This window comes from Drosophila ananassae, chromosome 2R (genome assembly GCF_017639315.1).
Source record: "Drosophila ananassae strain 14024-0371.13 chromosome 2R, ASM1763931v2, whole genome shotgun sequence".
Lineage (NCBI taxonomy): Eukaryota > Metazoa > Arthropoda > Insecta > Diptera > Drosophilidae > Drosophila > Drosophila ananassae.
Window position 1 is genome coordinate 5,654,212 of NC_057928.1, and position 26,928 is coordinate 5,681,139.

General features: G+C 48.9%; 1 protein-coding gene across 1 annotated transcript in view; it reads right to left on the reverse strand.

Annotated features, from left to right (window-relative positions):
* Window positions 1-1,970: 1,970 nt before the first annotated feature.
* The window catches only part of LOC6493814 (MOXD1 homolog 2), a 100,131-nt gene continuing 75,173 nt past the window's right edge, over window positions 1,971-26,928 (reverse strand). The window contains exons 4-11 of the mRNA XM_001958454.4: window positions 23,919-24,203; window positions 21,708-21,893; window positions 20,678-20,873; window positions 15,837-16,006; window positions 15,569-15,731; window positions 13,532-13,667; window positions 5,758-5,926; window positions 1,971-2,790 (exon numbers count right to left, since the gene is read on the reverse strand). Coding sequence (XP_001958490.2) covers window positions 2,467-2,790; window positions 5,758-5,926; window positions 13,532-13,667; window positions 15,569-15,731; window positions 15,837-16,006; window positions 20,678-20,873; window positions 21,708-21,893; window positions 23,919-24,203 — 1,629 coding nt within the window. The 3' untranslated portion in view covers window positions 1,971-2,466. The remainder of the gene's footprint in view (window positions 2,791-5,757; window positions 5,927-13,531; window positions 13,668-15,568; window positions 15,732-15,836; window positions 16,007-20,677; window positions 20,874-21,707; window positions 21,894-23,918; window positions 24,204-26,928) is intronic.

A 26,928-nucleotide genomic window follows, 5' to 3' on the forward strand; every position in this document is an offset into this window, starting at 1 on the left:
CCTAATTAGACCTAGTTGGGGCTGCCAGCACGGCTGGGCGCTCCGGCGTTCAGCCGGAAGGTCGCTGGCAAGGGCTGCCGGGAAGGGGTCCATTAAAAAGTTGGCCGACAAGTGGGGAAAACCTCAAAAACAGGATGGCCCACATAAAAAGGCTGTGCCTCTGGCTGCACCAAAGTTTCACTTTTTTCCCCTTAACAGGACGAAAGTTGTGGGGGTGTGTGTGTGTCTGTGTGTTTGTGTGCGGGAAACTTTTAATAGTTTAGCGCAAAAGAGTTGTTTTTTGTGTTGGTTGCTTGTTTAAATGTTATTTTGATTGTTTCAACTTTGAATTTGCATTCTGCTTGCGTCAACTCGTCACTAATCGTAGTTATAGCAGTTATCCTAAAATATATGATTTGTATATATAGCATGGGATCACGATCGATCGCATCAATGGGGGTCTCGCTGGCGCTACTCTTCGACTGGGTTTGGTATAAAAATGGTGTGTTTATCGCTTCATGCTTCGCTCTGTTTTTATTTTGTTTATTTTTGTTTTTTTTTTTGTATAAAATACTCACATTCACATTTACAACTACGAACCACATAACTACTTATAGACGTATGGTATTGTATATATAGACTTTATAGTTATAGTTATCGTATGTGTATATATAAATTTACTTTACTTCATATCGTATGTATATGGTATATTTTTACTACTTCGAGCAGATCTTGGCGGCTCCTCCACACGTTGCTGGGAGTTCTCTTCACCGTCCGGCCCGGTCTGTCTGTCCGCAAGTGCTTGTAGATTCTAGTGAGACATTAATCCTATGCCTAGAGCTGCTAGAGCTGATCGAGAGCTTAATCACACACCCTGTATAATGCTTCAACTCCTCCTTCCACCATCCATCGTCCATCATCCGTCGTGGCTAACAATTCCGCAATTAGTTTCCGGTGTCCGGTGTACCATTTCCCCCTAGCCGTTTCCAGCTTCCCATTCCCCATTCCCCATTCCCCACTGCCCACTGTCTCCCAACTTCCGCCTACCGAAGAGTATTTACAGCTTAGATCTAGAAAATAGTTATAGCCTAGGGTGTGTGTAACATAGAGAGTTAGTAGAACGAAGCGAGTTAAAAGGACAGAGTCGACACTTTGAGTGTGAAGAGTATTTGCTTGCGTTTCTTCAAATAGCAGGTAGACTTGCGATAGCTAACTTAATCAAAATAATAGGAATAAGAAGCGAGGATAGCCCGATCGGACAAGGAACTGAAGCCCCGATGCTTCGTCCGCCTTAAAAAATACATAGTTGAGTTAGAGGGAAACTATACAAAACCTGAAAGGAAAGTACGCTCTTCTGCCGCCTGCTCAGCTGCATCCAGCTCAGCTTAATCAATTTTATTCTTAGTCTTTTGCGAAACAAAGTAAAGTCCTTCAAGTCTTTCCGAAATGTCCTGTAACTGAACCACCTGCTCCGCCTCTCTCGTATTCGCTTTTAAATGGACGTATAAGTTATGTACGTGTTTATGTGTGTATGTGTGGGTGATGTATCTACGATCCCCCGTCCGAACCTACACAGTTGCACTCAGTGGTTCGGCACTAAACTTAACTGGTTAGGGGGAAGGGCCTGAAGCATGCGCCTCCAACGTGCCACTCGATGCCGATTCCCTTCTACGATTGTTTCTTGCAATGCCCAACAAAACCCACCAGACGCTCAAGCTTTACATAAGTCAGACCCTATTCTGTATACATAGATATCTAAATATAGGGTTCGCTATATATCGTTATGGTAGAGGGAGTGACTGCACATATATAGGCGTATATACGCTAGTCGGGGTGTATATCTATAATATCTGTATCTTTTACAATTTTGCGTTTGTATATTCTATAACGACAACAACAACTAATTATTGCTTTTCGGTTTTCTCGACATTGTTTTGCTTTTTAAATTAAAGGTTTTTTCCCTCTTTTTCCGCTTATTCTAATCTAAAAAATATCGTCAATAATTTACTAAACTCTAGAACAAAATCAACAAAACCGTGGAGGGAGGAGCTTAAATCAAAGGGACGGGTGGGGTGCCCAGCAGGTGTACATAGGTGTAGGGAAGCGGCCAGGGCCAGGGCCGGGACCGGGGACTACGGGGAAGCTTTTATATGCTAGCTTATTATGAATATTTAATGTCCTCCTCCTGCCGCACGTCCTTCGGCGTCTATTTGTATCTGTAGTAGGATTAAGAGATGTCATTTATAGTTTGAGAGCTGTAGTTGAGTTGCCATTATGGTGTGTTGCCAGTTTTCCAGTTTTCCAGTTGGCCAGCTTGCCACTGAAGTTCCATCTACTGTGTCTGTGTGTGTGTGTGCGAGTGTGGCATGGCCCTGTGGGTGTTTAGTTTTGAGTGTTGAGACGGTGGTGCCTGTGCGTCCTGCTGCTGGCGCTGCTGCTGCTGCTGCTTCTAATCCCCTCTGACGGACCTCCTTAGACGGAGTCCCCTCACGTCCTAAGCATCAGCAGGAGCCACCAGGTGGAGGCCCCCAGCCAGAGGAGCCGGCTGGAGAACTCGCCGGCTCGTCCGGTTCCCTGGCTCATGCCCAGGACGTCGGTCGCCGAGCTCCGGCTGCTCCGCGCCGCTCCCTCGATGATGTTGTTGTTGTCCAGCTCGTGCAGCACCGGCAGCTCGCTCAGATCGGACCCGGTCGGCTGCGGGGCCACGGTGCGCTCGGTGGGCGGGGCGAAGAGCCGCTTCGGCTTGCACCGCCTGTGCTTCTTGTAGGTCTTGGTCACATTTATGCTGTAGCCCTCGAGGAACTCGGAACCCTGCAGGAGATAGAGGGAGAGAGAGAGGAAATGGAGGACATTAGCGGCTGTGGTTCTGGATCGGATCTGTGTATAATAAATTACGACATTAATTAAATTTCTCCCTCTTCTCTTCCCCTCTCCGCTTTTCGGCAGCGAGCGAGGAAATTGAAAAGCTTATTTATGCCGTGGAGAGTGCAGTAAAATGGCCGAAAGGACGAAAGCAGGCGACACTGGTCTTGAAGAAACAGTACTTTTCACTTTAAAATCCAGGAAATTAAAACGTTAACTGGGCTTTAATTAGCAGATACTTTGGATCTCCAAATAAACATTACGAAAGGGGGGAAACCCGAAACACCTATGTTCCAAGAGTGGGCGAGAGCAATCGCAACAAAACTCAAAATAAATTCCTGGTCCAATGGCAAAACAATGAAGCCCGAGCGGAGGACTCCCCAATGACACCCACACCCACACCCACTCCCCCAGCCCCTGTGGCCGCACGGTGTTTACTCCGGCGAGTCCCCAGAGGATTCGTTGGTGGAATTTTGTGTTTTAATTACGCTGAATAAATTTGTGTATATAAATAGGTTGGATCCTGGGACTCGGGCTGCGGTCAAATATTTTATGCCCAGTCGAAAGTCTAAATCTAGCAAATGTCTGCATTCGCAGAGCCAGAGCAGGACACGGAGGGTGTTCCCGACTTCATAACGATTGTTTACTAATAATATTATGCAAATCGCGCGCCGGCTAGGACGTCGCTGACGGCGGAGCACGTTGTTTTTGTTGAATTTTTGACAAGGCACTTCATGAACCGTTTTGGGGGCGAGCACAGAAACGGAAAACAAAACGGCAGTCGGAGAACGGAGGAAATAAAATTCGGAGAAAGCATCGAGGGGCTGGCGTCGCCACATCCAGGTGTGGGCTTGAGCAGAGTGTACCCCGTGCTGCCGCTGACAGATATTTTAATTGAAAAGAGAGGCGCTGCCTGGTCTGTGGGCCTCCGTTGTTGCCGGTTGCCGGTTGCCAGTTGCCAAGGCCATTGAGGTTGAGCGGTATAAAATGTGCAATTTTGTGTTATGCATAAATTGTGGACTTTAATTGCGCCACCACTGCCTCCTTCTCCCCGCAGAGCCGGCTCGGAGACTGTGTGTGTGGGCGTGCAGAGATTGACATGCTAATTAGGTGGGTCCGCTCTGGCCTTTTTGTTTTTTGGCTTTTCGGCCAGAGCTCAGCTACGCTGCAGCTTTGATGGAAAGTGGGCCACATATTTTATATTAGGCTAATTAATCTGACCTATGCAAAGCAGGGTTAGCACAAAGGGCCTCAGTCCGGACCCAGAAACTAACACCTGGCTTGTCCGGGACTTAACTTTAATCAGAGCACCGTATCAATCAGTATGTGTTCCGTGTCATTTCCCACTTGGTTAGGCATCCGGAATTCATTGGGTTTAATCTTCAACGCCACTGCCCATCGGGGTCCTTCGGCTCAAAACTTTTTGCCACCGGAATCCGGGCCTTCCGACTCACTGGAGCCTGGAGCCTGGGGCCGGAGAGCTGGAGGCTTTGTGAAAATTAATCAGAAACTTCTTGCGCTTCCTTGTCACCTTTTTGTCCGAGTATATTTTTCGCTACATTTAACTGCCATCCACCTTTGGCCCGAAGCACCCTGCCAGAACTATGGCCCTCTTGCCCGCCGCCCTGTGCTAATTTGTGCGTTTTAGGGTTTTTTACAAATCCAATGGGCCTGTCCGTCAAAGGCAGGGGGATGCTCGGATGGTCGGCGGGTGCTTCAATGAATTATTGACTAACGGACAGCTGCAAAAAAAAGAACGGCAAAAACCTAACAGAACTGGGCTGAAACGGCAGCCACATTTAAGCCAACAGCACGGAAAATCGATGACAATTCAAGCGTTGATAATTTCGCTCGAGAGCCGGGCCAAGTCAGTGGCATAAAAATGGCAACAATCCCCAACTTGAGCAATCTCCCTTCGGCCTCACAGTGCAAAGTATTAAAGGATGCGGCGAGAGAAATATATGGCGGCCAAGAAGAAGGCGGGAGAATCATGCTCATATGGGAGCATTCAGTCAGTTGGTTTAAGCCATTTTGGACGTGAATTAGAGGCAGCTGGCTGGGTGGATGGTTCTGGGCATGGGCCTGGGCCTGGGCCACTGTGTGACCCATTAGAATGATCGTTGTCGAAGTCGTACGTGTGTCAGCCCGATATATACATGCATGTGACCCAGCCGGGCTTCCCCTTAGCCTCATCCGACATCCTATAGCCAACATCCACTCTCCACTATCCACTATCCACTCCAGACTGCCGTAAAGTGGCGCCTAACAAACTCGAACGAGCCAACGAGCCAACGAGCGCTGCCCATGGCCGCAATGCAATTGATTGCACTTTATAACGTGCGGTTTCCGGTAGACATTACCCGCATTTTGCCCCAACCGACGCTACCAGGATGTGGGATGCGGCCCAGCTAGGGGATAGGATGGGATGGGGTCTGGGGGCCCTAATGTCTTTTCTGCTTTAACTCTCCTGCATTGCTGCACCACCCCGCCCAATGAATAAATGAGCACTTGCCCAGGTCCTGGCCCGTTACTGCTGCTGCGTGGGTGGCCGACTGTGGGCTGGCCATCAAATGGCAGAAAGAAAAATTATCCCAGATATTGTCTAGCAATTTAGCTGATTAAGCTGATGGATGTAAAGCAGCAGGACGAGGGACGAGGGCGACAGCAGGACCAGGAGCAGCGAAATGTTCCCGGCGATTAGGGCGAACGAGCCAAGTAAGAAAAACGAGATTGAGATGCCCAGATAGATAAAAAGGGTTAATGCGATTTCGACTGTGACAGAGCTGCCAGGGAGATTGTTTCCCCGACTCCGCCTCCAAGTCCACTGAAAAAAATACTCCATCTTAACACTGCCACTCTGCGAAGAGTTTGGCTCTTATCTGCGGGCATAAATCGAAAAGTCGGGCTTTAACTTACCGGCACCACATGGTTCTTGGCCCCCCAGCAGATGGGCTTGAAGCTGCCCTTGCGAGTGGCCTCCTGGAACTCGCCAAATTGATTTTCCCAATCGTAGGATATCAGACGTGCCTCCAGAGTCATTCCGGCCAATTCGGGTGGCGATGATATAAGCACGGGGTTCGAGTCGCTGCAAGATAAGACGGAGAAGAGAGGCGGCGTTAGCTAAATAACATTATTAACTTTATTATTATTGTCAACTTTGATTAGGACTTAAAATTTATTACACTCGCAGCGCGGCCCAGAGTGAGCCGTCTCCGAAAGCCGAGCGACGCCACCCAGTCACGCCCGCCCGGCGGCAGGACGAAAAGGCGCTTTGCCAGCAGATTTTCAACTTTTCCCCCAGAATCCGAAACCCGAAATCCAAAATCCACAATCCAGTATCCAGAATCCAGAGGGCAAGAGGGTGGCTCTGATCCCCGGCCGGTGGATTCCTTTCGCCGGGTAAGTCCTGGCAGATTTGCGCCGGGATTCTCGTCCGGGAAGGCGCGCGCTCGACAAAAACTTGAGCTAATTAATCTTTTAGATTTTCATTTGTGACGCGTCAAATACGCTGTTACATTTTCGGTCTGCCAGAGCCAAGCCGAGCCAACCCAGAGCGAAATAAAAACCGCACACCGACTCGAACCGACTCGGGCCGGGCAGGGAACCCCGAGGGGTAGAAAAACGTAACAAATGGGCCAAAAGTGTAAAACCTCAATGCTGCCCAATCAGTGGCGTAGTCCTCGGTCCTGAGGGGGCCGCGGCAGATGACTAATGGATTGGCTCATGCTCTGTGGCTCCGTTTGTTTACTGAGTATTCAATTGTGTCAACCCTGCTTCCACGCGGAGGTCCCTGCTTAAACAAATATCTATAATTTGGCTGCTTAATTCGATTTCTGTTTCTACTCAGGATTAGCCATTAATCACGAGTCCCCGGCAGGCTTAACAGGCCGATCGCTGAAGGTGGTTCGGTGTTCAAAAGTGAACTGATTTATAGTCGTCATCCCGGACAGGAAGTGTCTCTCAAAAGGCGCTTTAAACTTTGGCAAACACTGATGTGGCATATCCCCGCTCTCTACGCCCCTGCACTGGATGTTGTGCAATAAAAATTCCCTCTATATATTCATCTCATCGCATTCATTCCCTCCATTCATTCCTTTCGCCTCGTTTCGTCCTGTTTGGTTGCGGCCTTCGCCCACCCACCCCGACATGTCCGCCCTTACAATTAGGCTAATTAATTTCGTTCTTTGCCGGGCATTACGAAAAATGTTGCTTTAATTTCATAGAACACTAGCAGCTCCCAGGGATGCGAGCAGAGCAGGGGGGATATACGCACACTTTCTTTGTGCTCTCCACCGAGCACAGAGTTGTTTTTGTCGGCTGGCAGAATCCTTTGCAAGCCGCAAACAAATCTCTTTTAATTAATTTATGATTCCACTCAATCCGCATCGAGGGTTGCGTCTGCGATAGTCCTCTTCAGGCCGGGCAAGGTGCCACGCGGGGGAGCTGCAGGGGTTGGCTCTTGTGGCGAGCCAGCCAGGCCAGGGCGGCATGGCACGGAACAGAGGCAGAGGCAGGGGCAGGGGGCGGGCAAAGTGCCGCTGCAACAGCCGCAACAATTTGCGGTTGCAAACACGAAAAATATTAATGTCTGCGGATTGATTGCAAAACCCCCACCCTCGCCGGCCGCCACCTCCTCTAATGGCACGGCCACTTGTGCGAGTCCTGCCCGCATGTCCGTGCGGTCCGGACCCATGTCCTGCGCCCCGCAATAATGATAATATAAAATAATATATGGCCGGCCCGTCTCCGTGCATCTGTTTTGCGGGCTTGCAGTGCACTTGGAACAAATCAGGGGGCAGAGTTCGACTGGAAGCTGGCTTGGAGGGCAAAAAGGATCGACGTTGAGCCCTGTGTTTCGCTCCGTGTAGCTGCAGCACATCCTTCCCTGTCGCACTTCGAGGGTGCAAGGATCGCCGGCTAATATATCCGGTCGACATGGCCGCAACCGAAGCCGCCGTGACCTCCCACCTCCATATAATAAATATAAATGCAGTCGGAACTCACACAGATGTGGGTAATGTAAAAACGGGATAACATCCTGGATCCTGGAGTGTGTCCCGTTCGCCCCCATCCGACCACTCGAAGTCACCGCCCCACCCCGTGGAGTGGCATCAATCGTCGGCGTTTTAGCCTTATCGCCAGTGACTCCATTGGCACTCAGTATAATTAAAATGATGGCCCGGCAGCAACAGGATTCGGAATCCTGTATCAGCCAGCTAACCGGGAGGGGACAAAGGCACGGAGGCGCTCCGGAGTGGGGGAGTGGACTGGTTTGGCATTGTTGATTATAAAACCCAATGGCACATCACAATGCCGGCCCCGAAATGCATTTCGAGCGGAACCAGCTCCAGGCCATACACCATCTCCAGCTGCTGCTCCTGTTCGAGCTCCTGTTGTGGCTCCTGCTCCTGATCCCGCTCCTGGCCCTCCAGGGGCTTTTGCACAAACATTCCCATTCACATTTCCATTCCCATTGCCATTCCGAGCTGCTACAGCAACTGCAATGCGCTGGCAATGGGTTTATTTATGTAGCGTTATGACGACGGGCGGCAACGGGCAAGGGGCAAGGGGCAAGGGGCGAGAGTCGAGGGGCGTGGCAAAGTAGCGCAGTAGCTGAAGGATGCCCTCCTTCATGGGAGTGTGCGAGTGTGTTCGTGCGGCAGTTATGACCTCCTGTTCGGATTGGATTCAATGCAGAATTCAATTTTGAACTCGAGCGCAATTGCAATTGGCATAACGGGCGAGAGTCCGTTCCCGATGACAAATGAAAACTAAACTGGCGGGGCGGAACGGATATATCTGATCGAGCCATCTATTAAAAGTCCGAAAATGCGGAATCACATTGGGCTTAAACGAACACCAAACCGGAGTAATGGATTGCCGAATCAGGACTCGGGCCGTGTCCTTGGCAACTTGGCGAGCCACCGAGCGGAAAAGCAAAAGTTAACAAGGAGATTCCATATCGCCGCATAATTGCGAAAGGTATCGATGGCAAAGAGAATCGACGTATGCGGCCCGGCAATCCGATATGCAAAGCCAAGGAAAAGGAGCCGTCACAAAGTAATAAAGGATATCATGAGCCTTAATGAGGCCCCTTTTGGGAGGCGAAGTCGCGGGTCGGGCACAAAGAGGGTATCTGTATCGCCCAGCACCGAACAATTAACAGGAGCCGCGCGGAGCCCAAAGGCAAGCACTATAAAATGAAGCCAATTTGCGTAGCTCAACAAACAGAAAGCGCCAATAAAACAACAAAGGGGCCAAAGGACCCGGTGGAGGACAGGGGACAGTGGAACGGGAGTGGAAATGCACACAACTTGAATAATTACTTTGATTTTAATGCCGGGGCCAGAAGCAGGCCAGTGGCGAGCCAGACACAAACGCACGTACAATTAAAATTAATTTCGGTGGCCATGGCAAGTGCGTAAATTGTAAAAACCACTATCACATTATTTTTTCTGGTTTTCCCCTTTATTCCGGCCATCGGGCCAACGGGCCATCTGACCATCGCACCATCGAGCCGCATGCAGAAATCAGGCAACAAAACCCGAAAACGTAAAACGTAAATTAAGTCAATAACGGGGCAATCGGGTCGGGCATCAGACCGATTCAGGAATCAGGTCCTCGCCAAAGGACTCTCCGAAGGGAGGGGGATCAGCCGTGTGCGTGGGTGGCCACGGGATGGCCTCAGTCTCGGGTTTGAATTTGGACCTGGGCTGGGCGCATAATCGATGAACCTCAGAGATTCGGAGACTGCACGGCAAAAACCACTTTCGTTCTTTTCATTATTTTCAATCGAGTTTGAAGGATGGCTCAAAATTAAAACTTTAAGTCAAAGCCTATCAGTTCTGGCTTACCTGACAGTTTGTCAAGAACGAATTAAGCCAAATAGGAATTAGATATGCTTTTTGTCGGACCGATTTTCATTGATTTGGGCTTTACTCGCAAATATCCCAAAGAGCATTGCTAATATTCTGAATTTTAGTCAACGGGAAATGGCTTTACCGTAAAATAGTAGATGTCCTGTAAATGTTCAGCTCCTGTGCTTCCAATGCAGCATATTTATGAAAAATATTGGAATAAATGCATCTTGGAGAAGTGCAGGATGTGGTTTGGCCAATTAATTTGGGAGATTTGATTGATAGAATATTCAGAAGAGGACTTTAATGCCTTCCCAAAATGTGAAACATGAAACTGAATCAATACGAAAGTGACTACGGCTCGAATTACTATTCGAAGGGTGTAGTACTCAACAGACAAGTATCGTTATATTATTTCCAAGGAAAGTAAAGATCTGTGGGGCGTATTACTTTCCCTCTATGAGGTCTCCTCAAGAGCGCAGGATATGTCTGTGAATTATTGCAGAGAGTGGCGCTGGCTCGTGCAGCAACTCCTTCGAATGCCCACAACGCACAAATTGCAAATTGCCAAGTTGCAAACTTAATCTCGAGCAGCGTTTCTCACTGTGCTGCATTCCGTTCTGCTGCGAGTCGATGTCCTGATGGCTGCCTCCGCCCTCCCTCTCCCTCTCCTCGTCAGCCCAGCCACAATGCAGTGCATTGTGTGCTTTATGTCCTTGGGCCCCGACGCACGCTAACGACTTCAATGGGTTTTGCATGATGACGATGACGATGACGGCAACGACAACGATGGGCCTGGTGATGGGCGGCCATGGGTCCCCCACAACGCCGCCGCCCCTCGCCAGGACCAGCTGCATCCGAGCCCTCCGCCCCCGCCCCCTTACGGCTGATGGCTGACGGAGAGTGTATCTGTGTGTGTTGCTCAATTGAGCCGCAGTTGAACTGCAAACAATTTTGGAAGCCCCTTGGTACACTCGCCGAAATCAGTGCGTATCAAATTAAATTGCATTTCGACCACAACAAGCATCCAGGCTCTTAGAATTTCGAGAGGGGGAGTGGCAGGAGTCCGGTTTGGCATTTGCAAGTGGCTTATAATTACATTAGTTGCAGACCAATTGAGCCTCAATTTGGCCGCCGCTGCCGGCTACAACCTGTGTGCATCATTAGCTTATCATTCAGCGTGGAATGCCGAATCGGACGGGGCATGGAGCTGCTCGGCCAGCCAGATGCCTGACCAGTGGCCACTGTTGTGTGAACCGGCCGATAAAAACAATCAATTTCAGGGCCCGACTAGGCGCGACGGACACATTTTATTTAATTTGGACATCAAGTGGACTAGCTGCGATTACAGGCGTGTAATTACTCCGCACAGGTCCTGCGAAATACCCGAATGAAACATTAATATAATAAGTCAGCGCACTCCACCGCATTCGGGAGTATGTAGTCCCTGGTGCATTTGGAGAAACTCTATTATTGAACCCCGTTCTGCGTACTCCGTACAACCGTATATGCATACGGCCCTATTTCGGTAGGAAAACAATGTTGTTGCTTCGCCGGTGTTCGGTTTCCATCATTGTTTAATTAAACCTGAAGCGCACAACATGCGGTGCCTGCGGGCGATCTCGACATAGAACAAATAGGAGCCACGTAGTATGCACACCCTGACCACTGACCTCTGACCCCCGACGTGGCTCCTCTGCTTCTGCTGCTGTAGCTGCCCATCGCCCACTGCACTCGTCCGTTTGTTGTCGTTCGGTTTTCATTATGAATTTTAATCCTCATATCGCATTCGCACTTTCGGTTGCAGGAGCCCGTTGCCCGGACCCGGATCTGGGGGAGGGGCGCTGGACTGCGGAGTGCGGACTCCGGACATTAAGCGCTACAAAATTGCAGAGCCCGTAATAACTGACTGGCAACAATGCCAAGAACAGCAGCGGAGTGGGCGGGGCGGGGGTCTCGTATTAAACAAACAACAACAAGCGCGTGAAAGAACAACGCCAAAAATAACAAGAGCCGGAACGAGGCCTGAACCCCGGGCCCGTCCTCGTCACGGGCTCGGTTCCGGGTGTAGCTGCCCCATAACGACAGACAATTGCAAATGACTTTATCAATTCATGTCGATTTCGGGAGCACACAGTTCAGGGGGAGAGGCCGTGTCGTGTGTGTTCCGAGTCCATGAGTCCATGAGTCCACGGTCCATGAAGTGGACATTGTCTGGACAAAAAGCCAATGCACGGGTCCAGGACCCTCTCCATCCGCCCTGTCCGCACGTCCTTACAACAGAAAGCGGTGGGCAGACAATGCCGTCGATGATGGGCTCGGCCTCACACTCGGACTCGGGCCGAACTACAACACTTCGCTTGGACATGAAATGCGACATTATGGCCACTGAAGGGGACACTGAATGGGGCTATATTAAATTTGGGGCCGCTTCCCGGCTTTTACCCTTTTTCGAGCACTTAATCGATCCTCATTACCGGGCTTGTGCAAAACCAATCAGGCCGCAAATACCAGCTAACACCTTCAACAGTCGCCTTTCATCTTAACGCAATCCACTCTCCGGCGTAACTCATTTACGTGGCCATATTTTCCGCTCCTTACCTTTTGCCATCCCGACCGTAATCCATTTATGCCGTTTGCTTTGATTTGCGGTGCTGGGACGGACTGGGGGACTCCGCCACGACATGGACCATAGAAAATTATCTTTGATTCGGCCTGATTCGATTGCAGCCTCGCCTGTGTCAATAGGAAGTGATTAATGGGGCGTGTCCTTGCCCCGACTCTGGTTTAATTTCGACTAATTTTCAGCGCACGCTTTAATACAATATTTATGAGTCCTTGCTTATTTATCCTAGACCACTGGAGCTGCACCCGTCGCCCATCGAGGGGTCAAGTGCTACGGAGGGCGGGGCCTTGAATGGACCCGGAGTGACGGCTGACTGATGGCTGGGTGGCTTGGTGGCTTGGTGGCTTGGTGGTTAGGCCCCTTCTCGTTGTTTATTTAGCACTTCGGTCGGTAATAGAAATCAATATTTTCTAAATAAAAGAGAGTCCTTCCCGGCGAGGTCGTGGATAGCAGTCCTTCGCCCTCTGAGCTCTGCTGTCTCGTAATTTATTTTTCCACATTCACAATTCTCAATTAGAGCCGAGGGGAGCTGGCTGGGTGCAGTGCTCAGGGCTCAGTGTTCAGTTCATTTTCCGATTGTTTGTTAGGCAAATACTTCAGAAGAGAGAGAATACCCGACGAGGACGACCTCTTGGCGCCCGCCCGCCCCGCCCTTCCGGTCGCCCCTTTGGCTGCCACTGCCAGTTCGTTAGGTGATTTGGTTATGCAACAACATCATTAAATCACCAATTACTTTAGTCAACAGAGGAACAAACCGAATTTCCTTACACACAAGTCAAGTCGCAGCCGGTGCCGGTGCCGGTGCTGGAGCCGGAGCCGGCAGCGCCGAGTGGGTGGAAGAGGACTCCCTCTAGGAGTCTAGTGATGCTACAAAGGATCCGAATTGAATGTGAATAGCGAGCAAATTGTCGGGGCCATTGTGCCAGTTTCCAGAACTTAAGCTGCACAATTTGTCGATTAATTAGTTGAAAGTCGTATGGCATAAATTTTTGAGTAGGCGATGGTCGGATAGGTTGCCGCTTTCGAGTTGATTGATCCTGTGTGGCCCGTCCACCCGTGTCGCAATTTTGAATCCCCAGCCTGGGGCAACTCGAGATGTGTCAATTTTCATTAGCCCAGGATCCGTTGCCGGAATGCTGCCGGCCAGCCGACATGCCGGGCAATACGCATACAATTTTGATAAGAGAACGGAAAATAAAGTACTTACGTTGCCAGTTGCTCGATGCCCAGAGAGTGCAGCACTGTGGGCAGGCTGGGAAGTGAGTGGCACGTTGTCAGCTTCTTCTGGCGAGGATAGTACAGTGTCAGCACCGTGCAGCTCTCTTCCTTCATGGTAAGCCCACCTGGTGGAAAGGGAGAAAGGAATCAGATGAAATGCATAAGAAATGCAACTGTGAAAAACAAAAGCGTAGCACAGGCCCTTTCAGCCGCCCAGAATGCAAAGAATTTACCGAGAGTCCTGCACAATTTCCTGCCTGGCTGGTCAGGTAAGTCTCCTCCAGCCACCCAGCCACCAAGTTCCCCCGTCTCCTTCGGCTGGCTTGCAACAAAGGAGAAAATTAAGCGGCTGTTGCAGTTGGCAGAGCCGTAAAACAGCCAAGGCGCCATCATAATAATATTGCAAACCGGAGACAACGCTGATGCTGATGGCTTGGAACGGGCTGGGAGCGGCGCCCATTTGCTGCTTGGGCGGGAATTGCTTTATTTGAGTTGTACTTGGGCTGGGCTTTATTTCCCGTGCACACGCCTCACTGCCTCTCAGTCCTTTCGTCCTGTCTGCGGATCCTGTTCCTTTCTTTTCTGCTCAGTTCGGCGAAACATCGTTACGTTTGTCTATTTGCAACTCGGTGTGTCTCCATTGAGAGTTGTCACCCGTCAGCCATCGCCCATCCCCGGTCTCCGATTCCACCAAAACACTTCAGTGCCATCTGCAATTCGCATTTGCCCGCTGAATTGTGTAGATTGTTTGAATTTGTGCAAGCAAGCAAGAAAGTCAAACTTTCCTTTCCTTGTATGCTTTTTATGTTTCTTTTTACCACACTACGCTCTGCCCTGAAATCTACTTAATGGGGGTGTTCTGAAAACATACGTTAGTCACGACTTGAGAAGGAGTTCTAAAGCTCCCTTTGAGTTTCTTGACTATCTGATACCCGGTACTCATCATTGGGAACTTCATCTGCAGGCGACATAGCTAGTAATCTTTTTAAAGATTAAGTGCTGGAGCCTTGGTATTGAGTACCTCTGGTTTCTAGACTACTATATAATACTCGGTACTACTTTAATTTGCTATTGACTCTATCTCATATTGTATATATTTGGTATTGACTATAAGATACCAGGTACTTTCCGGGAAAACTAAATCTACAGACTAGTCTTTAAGTAATTTTCATTAAAGGGCGGGCTTCCTGCTTAATCTGGTATTCATAATGCCTCAATGCATTTCTGTATCTTTCAAAATCAGAACTTTCCATTATCGTTGTCTGTTGTGTCAGCTCCACATTTTTCCATCTTCCACTATTCCAATCTCATTAATAACAACAACATCCCCCAGCGCCCCCGACGATGTGCCGCGTGCCGCGTTGTCCATTTCGCTGGAGCTCCGAGCAGCTGTCACAACGACAGGAGGACGAGCAGTGGGATGGCCCAGGACCAGGAACAGGACCAGTACACCTGCCACAGCACCCGCTTTAACACCTGCCGGATATCTTCTCCCTGTGCTAAGTGAAATGTTTCACTGTCTTGGTTTATGTATTTTACAATGACGTTGTTCCAACCCATGCTCCTGCTCCTGCTCCTGCTCCTGGTCCCCATTGTGTCCCCTTCTGGCTTTATTGCCGCCGCCTTTGTCTTGGCTTTCGTGTGCAACGATCCGCTCCGGTCTCCGTCGACAACCGTCTCCTGTCGCATATCGTTTGGCTGATTTAAATGTGTCATAACGACGATTGCTCACCGTTGCCACTGCCTGTTTACCCAACCAGCCAGCCCATCCCACCCCAGTACTCCCACCACCTGCTCAGTCTTGGGTTTACGCCCCAGCGCCATCAGCAATTTCATAGAACATTTTCGTTCACGACAATGTTTTGGACTCCCACTCACTACTCACTGACTAGTGACTACTGTCTACCGACTACTTTGGTTTTATTTTCGAGTTTTTGCAATCTTTATGGCTTGGCGAGTCGGTGTGCGCCTTTTTCCCTTTATATACGGGTATGCACCGCACTGTACCGTAGTCCCTAGCACTTACCCAGGGTAATTGCCTTTCGTGACGAACTGTCATAAATGCATTCGGCGATGAGTCTATCCCCGGGCATGGAATGCACCGATTGTGGCAGCCGGCGAAAGTCCTGATAGGCAACATCTATATTGCTGTCGTGTGCAATTGGCGCCAGCTCCTCGGTCTGTCGAATCTGGGGAGGGAAAATGGAGAGTTGGAAGTTTGCTCATTAGCATTTGCATTTCGTATAATATATGTTAGGGGGCAGGCACTGCAATCAAGGACATGAGACACTCACCTGGCGCAGCTTAACCTCCTTGCCGATCTGGTGGGTGCGCATCATCACCGCGAATATGTTGATGCCCTGCGGGGGGAAGGCATACCCGGTGCAATCCTCGATGCACTGGCCCTCCGACACGACGTGCTTCTGGCCCGGCGGAATGATGTGGCGCCAGTTGGGGTCCATTCCTGCAGCGAGCAAAGTTCGGTATCAGAGAGGTTTCAACGCTTTTAATTAACGGTTCGATGGGAGCTCTGCTGCTAAAAGCTGCCGTGGTAAACTGGTAAACTGGTAAACGGCAGTCCCTATTCCTGCCCGTCCTGTTCGCGGAATGTGGAAACCCCAACCTCGTTATCATCGCTCATCAGCGCCCCGTGCACTCGCCACTCTATTTAACTTTGAACGTTGATTTTTTAATTCGATTTGTCGCAGAAAGTGTAATTACGTTTTAATTGCTGCTTTTGATGTTTCAACAACTTTGTCAATGCAGCCACGCCACCATCCACATGCCCCACTTGCCCCACTCGCCCCACACCCACACATCAATTAGGGAAGCTGCTTCTTTTCAAGAAATTGTTCGCTAATCAAATTTTGCATTTTTGAATTTTTTGGCCACTCCGCTGGCTTTGTTAGCTCCTCGCTGGCTCAATTAGTTAAATGTTGTGGAATATTGTTCATACGCAGTGTACACCCCGCATATTGTGTCTCCGCCCCACACTCAATTAGGGACGCGTGTTGCCTGCCATGTTGAAAAAATATTTGAAATTCATGTGCCACATATATATTTGTTGGCTGCCGGCTGCCGGCTTTCAATTGTTGTGCGTGGGCGAGCGGTTACAGAATGCCAATCAAAATTCTCGCGGGAATACTTGGCCACAATGGAGGAGCTGATACTCCGGCTCAGCCAGAACTGATTTCAGTTTTTTATCGCCACTTTGGCTTAAATCCGAGCTTAAATGTAATTAAAATCCTTTTTTCGCTTGCGGATTAATTAAATTATTTGCGAAGCATTTTGCTTAAAAAATATCCCTATTATGCCCGGAAAATAGCCAAGTTATTGGCAAGGTTAAAGCCTATTTAATTTTTTACATTCCAATTAAGCATTAGCTGGCGAAAGCATTAAACTCTTTGTTTGTTTGCCCTTTGGGCTTATGGGCCAAGTTTTTATGGCCGGATTCATTGCCTGACCTATTTTGTGAGGTTTTTTTTACCCCGATCGGGCTTATCCCCGGTAATCCCATTGAACCTTCGTAAAAATATTAACTTTAAAATCGTTTGCATAAAATATCCATTCAGGCCTCGGTCTCCGCCCTGCAACTCAACAATCTCAACTGGAAAAGCATTGCGCAATGAATTGAATTCATTTCGGGCCGCCTGCGAAGAGCAACTATGGCTGCGAGCCGCATATCGGAATATATATGTAAATTTGCTTTGCATATTTGTTGCCGGGATTATTCCTATTAATTTTCATACGCGCTCCCGAATGGGTTTTTGGCTTTGTCATGTAGATGGGAATCAATTTTCAATTACCAAAAAATTGTTTAACTAAGCCATGTTGGCTTTAAAAAGTTTCCACATTGCCGCCCCACTACCCAGTCCGAATTTCTGGTCATTTTATAGAATGTCACGCGAACAAAATCAATCAACCTGCTGGCGGAGAAGGGCGGAGGGCAGGAGGACCGGAGGGTCTCGGAGGGCCTCGGACTTTATGATACCAAAACTCCCCCATCATCAATTTAATTGAAAATTACAATTCATGCGAGTCGCATCGAGCGCTGAACTTCCATTTAGGGCCGAAGTTTCTTGGACAGAAAGTTTGACGGGAGCCGGCTAAAGTTTGGGGCTATCCTTTAATTGATTTCTATTAAATTTCGATTCGATCAAGTCCATTTGAATATTATCAGAGCCGGCCATCAGAGCAGCCGAGCATCAGAGCACTGAACTCGGATTCATTTCATTTCCATTTCCATTTTTGTCTCTATTTCTCTCATTGCGTTCGCTGAATTTCCATTCATTAAATCAAAATTCAATATTGGCCATGCGGAGCATGACGAAAGTCCCTGGTATGGAGTCACGGGGGGTGATTGGCTCTATTCCTATTTGATTTGGACCGAACGCGGCGGGGTCGAGCGCAGGAGCCAGCCCGTTTGCAATTCATAACTACACATATTTTTCAAATCGATATTTAACGCTGGCTTAGGGGTTAGGGGTTTTGGGGTTTGGGGCATGTGGCATGTGGCAGGGGCCATGTGGCAGGGGGCTCTGGCAGTTGCATGCTGACAGCTAGCACACGGCAATGGCAATGGCGAAATGCAAAACGTCCGATTGCAACTTTTCTAATTATTTTAAATGGCAATTTGTGTCAAAGCGCCATCCGACCCGCCGCATGCCCCAAAAAGAGGACGCTGCCCGGGCTCCGAAACAATTTGATTAGCGTCCATAGGAGAAATAGATATTGCAGCGTATTTGCATACTGAGGTCGCCCAATTGTTAACTGAGACTCTGATCAAATGGCAGTTGGCCCGGCAGTCCTGTGGTCGCAATTCAAAACTGGCAATTTCCATTGCGCTTTTAGTTTCGGTTTGTTGGCCAAGTGCCTTTGATTATTTCGAGAGGGCTTCGAGTGGGAGGCGGAAGGGGGCTCCCATGCGTGGGGCTTCTGGATGTTCCGATAAGCCTCCGGCTGCGGATTACAATCCCCTGACCGAGCCGGCTTAACATGTCCCAAGCTCATTTGTTTCGCCCCGGCCCCGGCCCCGGCCCACCTCCATCTCCAATGTGCCATAAAAATTCGCCAAGCCGCAACATTAATCACAGATTCGTTGCATACACCAGGGCGCTATATCAATAACCAATTAAATTGAAATTAAATGTTGCCGCGACAAGGTCTGGCGAGACTGGTGAGAGGGGGCGGGGCGGGGCAACTTATGCGTTTGGGGAGCCCAGGAGCTTTGGCCTCCTTCCTCCTTCGAGTCCCCTTCGTAATTCAATTTATAGCAAGCCACGAGAAAATTGTAGCGAACATTTTATTTTTTTCGCAATGATTTTCCTCATTTTTTATTTATTGACTTGTGTCCCTGTCTGAGTGTGTGTTGTGTGTATTTGTGTGTGCTCGTTCGTGGTGTGCGTTAAATTCCAATTAAATATTTCAATGGCAAATAGCGACTGACGCTCCGTAAGCCCACCCAATCGGATCTGCGCCTCCCTTCAGGACTCGCTGCGAATTATACGAACATTCTCCCCAGTTTCGACTTTTCCAAATTGTATTTTTCTATCAAGATGTATTAATCCACTTCTCGTTCTGTGCTGTTCTGTTCTGTGCTGTTCCGTTCGTTTCTCTGTTTTTTTCTATGCTCCTCCTATGCTCAGTTCTACGCCGGAAGTTTTGGCAACACCTACTCAACAAAAAAACAGGAAAATGTAGACGAAGTTCTCCCAGCCCCCAACCGTCTTATTTAGCGCCACGGCCATGTCCCTCTGTGCGGTTGGGGAAAAGTTATATTGGTTTGCGTGACTCTCAACAAAAGTGAAATAACAATTGCAACAACAGCCGTGAGGGCGGGCGGCCTCTGTCCATCCACTCCGAACACCCGCACACCCGCAGCCCTGAAGCCCACCCACAAATGCCAAAAACAAACAACCGAGCAGGGCAATACTTGGCAGCTACGGCAAAGCAGAAATAAATTCTAAAGTGAAATTAGTATTTTAGTTATCCTGTGCCTGCTCACGAGCCACAAAATGAATAACAAAAAATGAGTATCTGAAGAATGTTCAGGTGGCTCACTTGGTGGTTGCTGCTGGTTCCGGACGGGCGGAGCCCCGGCATGGGGCCGAGAAGTACTCAAAAAGCGCTATGCCAGTCCGGAGCTGGAGCTGGGGGGCCAGGTGCCTGTGAATTGCTGTTTTGCTGGTTTCGGCAATCGAGAATTTGTTGGTGAGCCGAGTAAACAGGCCACAAAGTATGATAATTGAAGGCGAGCTTCGGGATGTGGGATGGGGGGTCTACTTGGAGCAGAAACTCACATTTAAAGCCTTTAATAGCATTAATAGCATTTAAGGTTTGTAATTTCAGTTCTCAGTTTCTGGCAAGAACTCTTGCAACCACCCTCGCTGCTGCACTACTCACTGTGGCAGCGCCTAACCATCGACCTCTTGCATTATTTAGTTGCTTGGCCCGAAAGTTTCAGTTTCCGCCTCCGTTCCGATTGCTGGCACATGCCAAGTATTTCCAATTGTTTGATTTGGATGCGTGCCTGTCCGTGTCCAGCGCTCGCCGAATTTAAAATTAAAATCTATTTGTGAGCAATCGGTGGCAGTGGCAGTGGCAGAGGGGCCCTTTCCCTCGACTGACAGCCATATTAAAAATTGTGACGATGTGAGCTGGGGGCAGAAGGTAGTTAGACTGCCGTCTGGGTGGCTGCAGTACCTCCTGCCCTGCCTTATCCCCTGATTGTTGTTGCAGACAATCCCTGCACACACCCACACTTACCAAAGCCAGCTAACCGCATTTGGACAAGCCGGGCAAAGTCATAAGCTTTTGTTTTACTAGCCCCACCGATGTGGTTAGTCCTGGCATGGCATCATTGCGCCATTGGAGCACTGCGCCCCGCCATCCAGTCCACTCGGCAATCTCATAAATTGCATGACATGAGTTGCATATGTATGTGCATATATGTACATATAGAAAGTCCTTCCTCATCGCTCTATTGCATAAAATATACAAAAGGGCAGCAGATGCTCTCCTGCCCACTCCCTCTTCCATCGCGCTCCCAGACACGAGCAGTTTATACTCACACATATGCTGGCCGTATGTATCTATCCAGATATGCCCCAAGTGGGGGCGCGGAGGGCGTACTTACCGATTGACAATATGCCGGCATCGTTGGGTCGCAGGACGTGCGTAAAGTAGATTTTCAAACCCGAATTATCCGCCATTTGTCGGGCGTGCAATTGGGCAAAGTCGGGCTTCAAATTGTTGTAATGGGTCTCCATTAAATAATATTTGGCCTGTCGCGACTCGATCGGGTAGCCGGCCTCGTGGGGGTACGTGAATCCCTGCGAAAACGGAGACAAAAACCAGAATTACAACGGCCGTCGAAAAAACTCAGGCAACAAAGAATGGGCGACGGGAGGGAAATATGTTGAGTGTTTGTTTTTATGCCCGCCCTGAGTGCATGTATGGGTTGGGACTTGGCCCGAACGGAACGGAAGTTGCTGCCATGGCCATGTGCAATTGAAATGCAGCCATCGGAGGGCCCTGCTCCGCCTCCGGTCGCCTCCGTGGCCTTGCATCTCGTCCATTGGCATTCAATTGCACTGCGGGGCGCCCCTGGCGGGCAGCAGCCATAACATGCTACTGCATTATGGCGCTCATCTGATGAAATTATGAAAATTCCCCTGCCCTCCTCGGCTGTCCTTCTGCAGGAGGACTGGAAGGAGCTGCTCCGAAAACAAAAAACACCAAGAGAGGCCAAGAGTTCAGGGGCCAATGGGGCCAAGGTATTTATTTTTCCGGCGTACTCTGCCGAAATCGGGCACATGGGCTAGGCCACTGACTTTTCCCTGAAATATGGTTAGCTTACATAATAAATTTTTATTTTTAAATAATAACGAGTAATCTCTAAGGAATCTTTAAACATTTTCTAAAAAATTATGGGAAGGTATTGATTCTTCGTTTTTTACAAGCCGTGCCTGAAAGTATGCTACGATCTTAACCAATAGGGTAGGGTAGTCGCTTCTTCTTAGTCGGGCGGGTTCTTATCCATAATTCCCTTCTTCGCGCCGAAAGAGAGCATTTGCGAACGATAAATTAATATTGCATGCTTATGGTTATGACTGAGAGGGGAGGGGAATCGGTGGGAGATCGGGATTCCGTTCTCGGATGCTTACCTCGCTGCCCCGCGACCAGGAGGCCACGATGGCGTTGCATGCCAGCGGTATGGACCGGGCGCCCAGGCACTGGCGGCCCTGCTCGCGTGCCATCTCCTCCAGCTCGGCGTGCGCTCCCTGGCACTCGTGCAGCGTTATGTGCTGCAAGTAGTGCACGCTGGACGATGAATCATAAATCGGCTCGTACTGCCAGCCATGAAAAGAAAATGAACCAGAACAGGGTGAGATCGGGGAGGCAACAGTTGGTGAGGAGTGCATTGTATGGTTGTATGGGATGGGATGGGATGGGATGGGATGGGTGCGCGAGACGGGGATAAATTTTTAATATTTCAATTTGGTTATGCCGAGGCCAAGAGACAACGACAACGGCAGGGCAGAATGCAGAATGCACAATTCAGAATGCAAAAGCGAGAGCAGAGACACCAGCGACAGCCACTGGCAGACAAAAGGATGCCAGGACGCGGAGGCGACTCTCTGAAGAACTGCGCTCGGCCTTAATTATGCATTGTATTTAATATCGTTTAGTCCTGGCCGAGTGCCGAATGCCGATGTCGATGCTCCGGCCACCGCATACCCGTTTACTATAATCACTTAAGCTTTCTTAACAATTCTTAAAACCCACTTTAAGTTGTGGAGAAAATTGATAAAATAAATCAGTTACTAATATTTCTAATAGAATTAAATTGAATAAGCCAAAGAAGATACTTTTGATTTAAAGAATTAAATGATATACGCTTATAGGATGCTGTGAGATATTGCTAATCGAACTAAAAAGGTTTCAATTTATATACTTTTCTGTTAAATACAAGTTTTAATGAAATTTAAGGAGCAATGATTATTTTTAACATTGAATTCTTAGGAAGAATATGTATTGGAAGAAGATGTATTGTTAATAGAACTTAAATCAATTAGTGTTTTATACATTTCTATTTAAATAAAATGTTTAATAAAATTTAAAGATAATACTTAGGTGTAAGGATGGACTTGATGGAAGCTTAACAACTTTAGGTGATGATTAAAAATAATGGGTTATATTACCCAAATAAAAAACTTAAAAATAAAATAAGGTTAATCATTTAAAATTTTTCGGAGGATGTCGGAAAAAGGTATATAATCTCATAAAGTTTTGTGTAACATTGTTAATCGAAGACGTACATGCAGTTTTTAAATTAAATTTAAAGAAGGGATTAATCAATTTTTTCATTTTATCCATTTTTGAAGTGAAACTTCTTATACGACGCTGGAAAATGTTGCGTTAAACGTTTAACGCTCCAGTGGAGGGGGAATAGCGTTGAACGCTTAACGCAACTCGGAAGGAGAAGAGGAAAAGAGAAAGATAGAGTGCGAGAGAGAGAGAGAGAGTGAATGAGAGTAAGGTATCGCCAGGCGCATGCGCTGCTATGGCGATACACGTAGCGCGTAACAGCTGCCTAGACTAATATTAGTGCCTATGCGTGAGTGCATCAAGCGTCCTATGTGTCGAAAATTCTTTTTCTTATTCTTATCTCGTATTTTGTTATTAAAGTGTTTCCCATAATTAATTCGTGTTCTATATAATATTGACGCACTACTTGTAGTATTAGTACAGTGAATAGTGATTCAAACAAACAATAAAATGAGTGACAGTGAAAATACGCATATCACAGCGGATTCCAGGTTATGTGGTGGTACGTTTCTCTTGAATATTTCAATTGTCCATAACAGATGCACCTTGTGGATCATATCATCTTGAAATTAATATCAATTGGATTGGCAAAAATTTTAATGGTTTGATTTTGAATTGATTTTACAGCGGAAAAAGACAGTGCAGCCGGTGTTTTAAGAGAAGGGAACAGAGCACAATATTATCGTGAATACCGAGCACGAAAGAAAGCAGAACTTGGACTTTGCTTTATAATAAATTTATAAAATGTGAATTGAAGAAAGTGTTGGTCACTCCACCTTATTTTTATCCTTTCCCTCCCTCTATTTTTCTTTTATACGAAATAATATGCATTTTTTGGAATATCGCTAAAAAGTTTCACTTCTTTCGCGCGTAGGGACTCCACGCACACAATTTTTTTTTTTAAAGAACCTTAATATTTTAAAAACATCTATATGACAATATATTTATGACCCGCCTAACAGACTTAAATAAAAACTGACTATAATATTTAAGTCTTGAGAGGATTTTGGATAGGAGTAAGTTGTAAGGGAACCAAAGTCGCGTACCCGGATCAGGTGATGCTTGCGATTGATGTCCTCCAGCTTGAACATCTTGCACCAGAAGAGGGGCAGGTCGCCGGCGGGAAGCTCCACATCCTCGTTGCGCAGCTCCAGGACTCGCACGCGCTCGTCGTGCGTGGGCGAGGGCAGGGGCATCTGAGCCCGCTGCATCAGGACCATGGGGCGGTAGGGGCGGAAGGCGCCGGCCGGGTCCGGGAGGGTGCCGGGCCGCACCGAGCCGTGCGGAGGATCGTGGGCGTGGTACATGTACAGCAGGCGCATCGTGTCGTTCTGCAAGGAAGAGCGGATAATGGCGGGTTGAAAATGAGAAATGTGTAAAAAATTAGTTGCCAAGGTGGTCTGGTCAAGGTGGGCTGTCGATGGAGCGGCATGGAAGAGGGACTGAGTGGCAGAGTGGCCGCGTGGCGGAATGGCGTTATAATGGCGTTGCAACAACCCAGAAACAGCAGCAATAATGTCGCTGCTGACGTGTACACGGATGCACTGTCTGGCCAGGAACCCTTCCCTCCGGAAATCCCCACCCTTCCCTGGTCCCTCTCCGCTGCTCACTCGGGGCAAGGTTCGCCTGCTAAATGAAGTACACACAAAAAAGGGAAAAGCTCGCCCCGGCGAGCAGCAACAAAACGACAGGAAGGAAGCAAGGATGTTTGCCTGTGGGCAGAGCAGTCCGCGCCGCGATGGGAGTGGAAGTGGGAATGGGAGTGGGGGCGAGAGTGGCATCCTGCTTCGGGGCTGCGGCCAGGTGGATGTTTGGTCAGCTGCTCTCGGAGGCTGGAGTGGAGCGTTGGCGATGGTGGGTTAATGGTGCAAATTGCACCACTGGCAGTTGGGCAGCTGGGCAACTGGGTGGGTGGAAGCCGCGTTGCCGCACTTCGGATCCGGTCCGAATGGATGCGAGAAGGGTATTCCTTGAAGGACTGGCCCCGAATAACTCGGCTACCGTATATTCCCTCGAAATGACCGCGCTTCATTTATTTAATTCCCCTTTAACGAATTAATTTGGCGCTGCTCCTGGAGCCCTCTCGGCTGCCGGCCACGTTGCCAAACTTCTGTGGCAGACTGTACTGGCCCGCTGCTGTCTGGCCCGCTGCATTTGGCTGAATTACCTTCCGGGGCCACTCCACTCGTGTAATTTGCACTCACTCTGAAGTCCCGCAATTGCATCTTTGGGCAACCAATTTACACTTAAGGTGGGTGCCTCCCAAACATCCGTCTAGCTCAACGAATTCCCCATTCTCCCCGAGCTCTTCCGGAGCAGTCAGCATTGTACCATATTATGCAGGCTCCCAGCTCGCTGCTGCCAGTTCCTTCCTCCAAGTCGTATGTATTTTTCATTCGCCATGTACTTTTAATTGGCAAACCCGAAAAATTAAAGCAGCCATTAAAGAATCACAGCCTGGTCTATGGGATTCCCCGACTGCTCGGCCTCGGCATCGGCCATCGTCTCCGACTCCCTCGAACCCCGGGCTGATTCGCCGTTTGTGCCGAGTCGACTGCCGTGGCTCCGGGGGCTTTTGGAAGCCAACAGTCAGCTGTCATTGTGTGCACGTCATGTCCACGTGTGTGTGCAGCGACACAGCAAAAACAACAACAACAACACATGTAGCACTCTGGGCGCCACAGAGAGTGTGTGGGGTGTGGGAAGTGGGGGGAGCTGCAGTGCAGTGTGGCGGATGCTAAAAAAAAAACAAAAAACCAACGTCGGGCATCCATTTGAATTCATTGTGGCAAAGTGCCCATTGTAGCTGTTAAGTGGAACTGTAGAGTACCATGTTCGACAATTGACGGCCGAGCAGGAGCAGCTCCGAGCTGCGAGCCGAGAGCTCCGGAGGAGACCTGTGGGGGGCAGGACCTGTGGGGCCAGGGTCCTTGTTTCTACTTGTTCATTTTGCCAGCCACGAGGAGACAATACTTTAATTAACAATTCCCTTTCCCGCTCCATCCCCGCCCCGCCAACGGGCAGCCGGCGAGCCGGCCGAAAGGGGGCGGAGTGTGTAAAAAACCTGTACAAATGAGTCGGTTGTCCTGGTTGTCCTGGCAAACACTGCGGGCGGTGGCAAACGCGCGCACTAACCGCCCGGCAATCGCCAGTAACAACAACCCACAATAACAGCAGGAGCTGCCGGAGTGGCAGTGGCCGAAACAAAAACTGCTGGCCAGTTTTAAAACATTTGGCCAGGCGACAGGGACAGCCGGAGAAGGATCCGGCACAAAAGTCATTAACGCTGAGGCTACCGAAGCTGACTGGGCCTGGACATGGCCCAGATGTAAAAACACGACCACTGTGGCAAAAAACTCAACGCCCCTTGCCCGGTAGCGAAAGGGAGAGAAGAGGCCTTCGCCGGTTCTCCGGACTCCGGAGTGACCTGTAAACTGTTCCATTTTTGGACTAAAGCAAAAACGGCTGCAACAATGGGTTTCCCCTTATTGGGAGTGATGGGAGCTCATCAAAGCGCCACCTACGGTTGAGTGGTCAGAGCAGAATGGGGAATCGTAATTACTGAGTTTGGTCGGAAAAAGGATATTCTTAAAGCCAGTGAGGGGGCTGCGATGAATTGAAAAAAAGAGACATATCGGAAGGGTTTAAGCCCATCAGGACTTGTTTAAAATGCACCAGAAAATAAATACGCACTGTACCCCAAAACGGTGCTATCTCTCGGGAAGCTAAAACGGCTCTGGGCGCTACACAAACCCAAAACCCATTAACCCTCCCAGGTCCAGGGCACTCTACTATGTGGGAACCAAGTGTGAAAAAGTGTGCTCCGAACTATGCACACGCACGACAAGGATGACGGGCAGGAGTCCGGAAAAGCCAGTGGAACAACAACTGCGAGGCGAAAACTAAAATGAAATGAAAAGCTTCAGCAAGGATTACAACCAAAAATTAATGAAAGCAAACTGGCTGCGGTCATTTGCCGTGGTCAACGGTCGGCCAAGGCTTAATTGCCAAAGACGATGACGACGTTGTGGGCAGGCCGGTGGGCAGGGAAGGCAA